This window comes from Mandrillus leucophaeus, unplaced genomic scaffold, assembly GCF_000951045.1.
Source record: "Mandrillus leucophaeus isolate KB7577 unplaced genomic scaffold, Mleu.le_1.0 Scaffold282, whole genome shotgun sequence".
Lineage (NCBI taxonomy): Eukaryota > Metazoa > Chordata > Mammalia > Primates > Cercopithecidae > Mandrillus > Mandrillus leucophaeus.
In genome coordinates, this window is record NW_012102943.1 from 3,702,999 (window position 1) to 3,708,708 (window position 5,710).

At 39.6% G+C, this 5,710-nt stretch overlaps 1 protein-coding gene across 6 annotated transcripts in view; it reads left to right on the forward strand.

Annotated features, from left to right (window-relative positions):
* HTR4 (5-hydroxytryptamine (serotonin) receptor 4, G protein-coupled) overlaps positions 1-5,710 on the forward strand; it is a 179,449-nt gene that overhangs the window by 120,602 nt on the left and 53,137 nt on the right. For all 6 annotated transcript variants that reach the window (XM_011985398.1, XM_011985397.1, XM_011985399.1 and 3 more), the window contains exon 5: positions 3,087-3,655. In XM_011985398.1, the coding sequence (XP_011840788.1) occupies positions 3,087-3,655 (569 nt within the window). The remainder of the gene's footprint in view (positions 1-3,086; positions 3,656-5,710) is intronic.

Genomic DNA, 5,710 nt, shown 5'->3' on the forward strand with positions numbered 1-5,710 from the left:
CAGCTACTAGGGAAGCTGAGAGGGGAGAACTGCTAGAGCCTGAGAGTCAGAGGTTGTAGTGAGCACAACTGCACTCCAGCCTGGGCAACAGAGCATGACCCTGTAAAAAAAAAAAAAAAAAAAGACATAAAAATTAACACAATAATGATATGCTAAGTGATCATGTAAAAGAATGTCTTTACATCTCTTGACAATATCTTTGAGACCGAGTCTTACTCTGTCACCCAGGCTGGAGTGCAGTGGTGTGATCTCAGCTCACTGCAACCTCTGCCTCCTGGGTTCAAGCGATTCTAGGGCCTCAGCCACCCCAGTAGCTTGAATTACAGGTGCCTGCCACCACGCCTGGCTAATTTTTGTATTTTTAATAGAGACAGTGTTTTGCCTTGTTGGCCAGGCTGGTCTTAAACTCCTGGCCTCAAGTGATTTGCCTACCTCAGCCTCGCAAGGTGCTGGGATTACAGGTGTAAGCCACCACGCCAGGCCAGTATCTTTATACTTAGGAGTAAACGAAGATTTCAGAAACAAGATACAGAAAACACTAACCAAAAGTATAGGTTCTTTCAGAACTTCTTTCTATCACAAGATACTAGCGTGAAAAGCCATGCCACAGAGTGATATATTTGCAACACATAAATCTGACAAAGGACATCAAGAATATAAAAGAACTATTATATTAAAAATCAATAAGAAAGAGAGTCACAAGTTAATTTTTAAAATGGGAAAATACCTGAAAAATCAATTCAAAAGAGAGGATATCGAAAGGGCAAAACAGTGATTAACATTATTAGTTTTCAGGAAACGCACAGTAAAACTGCAATAAGAAACTGAAGGGTTGTGATGAACTTAAATTTGATTCAAGTTTATTGGATTTAATTTAAAATTACAAAGAAATAGCCAGGACATAGTAAACAGGGAACAAAGATGCAGAGAACAGGGCACACTGAGAATTTGAGGCAACTTACTCGGATTGAAACTGAAGATAGAGCTGCAAGAATTGGGACTGACAAGACGTAGGCAATATTTTAACATTATGAAGGCAGTGCTCTCGTCCCATTGAAGGAACCAGAGTGCTAATCAAGAAACAGATGCAGAAACTCAGTCTCACATGCTTTCCAAAAGGAGTGATGTCAGTGTACTATAATTATGTGGATATGGATGCCCAGGACACTTTTCAGTAACAAAACATAAGACAAATCCTAATCTAAACCAATGGAAAGAGTCAAAAACACATGGAGTATTTTACTTATGTAATCAAATAAACTTTACCAACATCACCAACAAATCCACAATGAGATACCACTACATACTGACAATAAATTCCAAATGTTGGTGAGCATGTGGAGTAACTGGAACTCTTCGGCTCTCATGGTGGGAATATAAATTGATACAGTCCCTCTGGGAACCATTTGGCTGTATATACCCAAGCTATGATACAGCAATTTCAGTCCTGGGTATATACCTAAGAGAGATGAAAGTACACACACACACACACACAAGCTTGTACAAGAATATTCCTAACAGTTTTATGCAAAATAGCACAAACCCAAAAATGGCTCAAATGTCTGTCAATATTGGAATATGTAATATTGTAGTTTATTCCTATAATGCAATAATATACAACAATGAAAAAGAATAAATTACTTGTACATACAATAATGTGAGTGATACAATATTAAGTTAAAGAAGATACAGATTGTGTGTTTTATTATCTTGATACTTAGTTGGAAAACAAATAAAATTACATTATGATGATAAAGATTAGTGGCTATGTTTGGGCATATTAATGACAAGGAGAAGGCATTTGGGAGGCTGCTGGGTTGTCGATAATATTCTATAGTTTGATTTGAACAAGAATTACACAGGCATATTTACTATGTAATAATTGATTCATCTGTATATATACTTTATGTACTTTATATGTATTTTGGTTCAATAAAATATTCGAAAAAAGAAGAAGGATGGAGGATTCAGCTACGTCAAAGGTGTAGATGGCTCATTCAAAAGGAGGAATGACAACATAGAGGTCATTGATAGCCTTGACCAGAGCATTTTCAATGGAGTGATTAGGGTGAACACCTAAATGAAGTGGGTTCAGGAGAGACTGGGAGGAGAGTAAGTTGAAGCATTGAGTGTTGTCTAGGTTCTCACTCTGGTTGGGTTCCAAAGTCCCTCATGACCTTGCCCTATCCAATCTTTATATTCTTTTCTCCCATTAAAATATCTACCCTTCCTTTCCCCCAAACCCTAAGGCCCCTCTTGGCTGTTACACTAAAACACAGGCTGTTACACTATAACACAGGCTGTTACTCTATGTTATCTAAATGAGACAAACCTTCATCAGGGAATTCAATAAGTAGAAAAATGACTCCAGAAAAGTGCCCCACGGCATTCCCCAAAAGAGCTAAGTTTAGGATGGTATAGAGCAATGGTTCTCAAATATTAATGAGCTTTAGAATTATTGGAAAAAACTTGCTTAAAATGCATATATCTGAGCTTCATTGCCCAAAGATTTAGAATCAGTAGATCTTCCAGGGATGAGAGTGGAGGGGTGGCAGTAGGGAATGGACAGGAATCTGCACTTCTAATATGTACTGCGGGTGACTCTAATGTTACCGATCTACAGGCATCCTGTTAAGAGACACTGGTCTGTTATGTGCAAGAAGACAGGGAAGGGAGAATAGAGGCAGAATTTCACTACTGGTTGGGTAAATGTAATAAATGATTCTGTCTCTATTTTATTTCTCTTCTGTCCTGGAGCCTTCAGCTCCTCTTGTACAGGTAAGTTCTCTGAGCCCTGGGATATGATCATGTTCCTTTTCTGTCATCAAGGTTCTTTGTGTTGTAGGCGTATAAGAAAACCAAAGCTTTGCTGATAAATTTTCTTCTTCCTTTCCTTTCCCCTTTACTCCTTCATTCTCCCATTTTCTTTCCCTGTTCTCTTCCCCTTCTTTATATCTTCCAATCCTCCATTTTCTTATTTTCCCTTTTTCTTTTCTTACACTCTTCCCCATTTTTCCCACTTCTTTTTCACTTTTTCTTTCCTTTTTACCTCCTTTCCTCATTTCCTCTCTCCCTCCAACTCTCAGATAGAAAAGAGGAAGTTCAACCAGAACTCTAACTCTACGTACTGTGTCTTCATGGTCAACAAGCCCTATGCCATCACCTGCTCTGTGGTGGCCTTCTACATCCCATTTCTCCTCATGGTGCTGGCCTATTACCGCATCTATGTCACAGCTAAGGAGCATGCCCACCAGATCCAGATGTTGCAACGGGCAGGAGCCTCCTCTGAGAGCAGGCCTCAGTCAGCAGACCAGCATAGCACTCACCGCATGAGGACAGAGACCAAAGCAGCCAAGACCCTGTGCATCATCATGGGCTGCTTCTGCCTCTGCTGGGCACCATTCTTTGTCACCAATATCGTGGATCCTTTCATAGACTACAGTGTCCCTGGGCAGGTGTGGACCGCTTTCCTCTGGCTCGGCTATATCAATTCCGGGTTGAACCCTTTTCTCTACGCCTTCTTGAATAAGTCTTTTAGACGTGCCTTCCTCATCATCCTCTGCTGTGATGATGAGCGCTACCGAAGACCTTCCATTCTGGGCCAGACTGTCCCTTGTTCAACCACAACCATTAATGGATCCACACATGTACTAAGGTCAGTATACTATGGGAGTTCATCAATTTGGTTGATTTGTATTACTCAGAAGGGGTAATGCTCTAGTTTTCTGTTTCCAGAGGGGTTATCCCTGAAAACTGCATAGAGTTTGCCAAGATTATAAAAGCTTCTACTCTCTGGTCATGGAATACAGTAGTGGTTAAGACCTCAGGCTCTGGAGGGAGACTGACTTGAATTCGAATCAAGTTCCCAGAGTTCTGTGACCTTGGGCAGGTCGTTTAAACATTATTAACCTCAATTTCATTTTTAAAAACTTAAGATAATAATCACTATATCTACATCCCAGAGTTTTTATGAGAGTCAAATTAGCTAGTTTATGTGGAGTGCACAGTACAGAGCCTGACACTTAACAAGTCTTTAGTAAATGTTATCTATTATTATTTAAAGGTGGTACTTTAGAGTAGTGGTTAAAAGCATGGATTTTAAAGTAAAATAGGTTTTGTCTTGACGCTCAGTGCTCCTACTAGCCATCTGCATAGTCTCTCGTGGTTTTACTTTCCTCACCTTTAAAAAATTGTAATAATGTTAATTCTCATCTCGTGGGTTTTGTGATGAGTAGAGATAATATATTCATACAGGGCATGACATACAGTAAGCACTCACAATGGTATTAAAAATTTTATTAATATTAGGACGAATAGTAATAACATAGTGCCTGAAAACCTAAGATGGCCATAAATAACATGATAAACTAAAATACATACCATCATAAATATACAACAGTAATACCATGAGATATGACGGACGTATGGGTGATCTAGAATTGGGGTAGAAAGGAAAGGAAGCTGATTTGGCTTAAGAAGCTCAGGGAAGTCTTCACAGAACACAGAACAGTATTTACTAAAAATGTGAGACATGGAGGAAAAGGCAGGGAAGCCGATTCAGGCAGGTAGAACAGTGCAAGGAAGGAAATGAAATATAAGAGAATACAGACAGGTCCAGTGATTTTTTTCCCCAAGGTCACATAGGTGGATGGAGGTGGGAATGACTTTGGAGGTGAATGTTCAGTGTCTAGTTATGGTACCTCTTTCTAAACTCTGAGACTTTTCTGGTCACCCTGGGCTAGAATTGTTCTCAGCTATGCAAAGCTATGTGTGATAAGTACATTCATCCTGTAGCAAAACTGGATTGCCAATGACGTTTTTTATTTGCCCTGAGATATACAGGAATTTCTAAGGAGTAGTTCCTTCTTTGAGATAAGCATTTAATTTTTCTGATGATGATTAGTATTCAGCTGTTCTGGCAGCTGAAAATTGGGGGATATTTTCATTTGCCTGTGTAAGAAAAGAAGAAAAGAAAAATAAGAATTGCTATAAAATATAAACGCTGTGCCTCAGAGGCTGCTCAGAGCAAGAATTCCAATTTTTGCTACAAGTGTAGACAGATTTGTAGCTAAAGCCTAGCATGGTGTTGTGGTTTCAGCTGGTGGAAAGGCCCCAAAGGATACACCTAGAAACTGACATTCTCTCTTAATTGTTATGCCTTCATGAGTGTCATAGAAAGAATTCAACCGTAAAGTGTGTGTACAAGAACTTCTGTGTGGGTGCCAAATAGTTTTAGCTATTTAAGCTAGCAGTTGCCTAAGTACAGGCTGTTGACAACTTACAAACAGCGTATGCTCTGGTAATACATTTGCTAAGTCAGTTGTTTAGCAGTTGATGGTTTTTTTCATAGAGAGTTTGGGAGTTTCTAGGGCAGCCCAAGAAAGCCTATTTTACTAAATAAGATGTATTGTTAAAATCCTGCTGTGTCTGGTAGTCTGCAGGATGACTGTAAAGCAAAGAGAGAATTTAAAGATGGCATATGAATGTACACTTCATATTTTCTTCCAAAAATTTCTTTTTCTTTTTGAGACAGAGTCTCGCTCTGTCGCCCAGGCTGGAGTGCAGTGGAGTGATCTCAGATCACTCCATGCTCCACCTCTCCAGTTCACGCCATCCTCCTGCCTCAGCCTCCCGAGTAGCTGGGACTACAGATGCCCATCACCACACGTGGCTAATTTTTTTGTATTTTTAGTAGAGACGGGGTTTCACC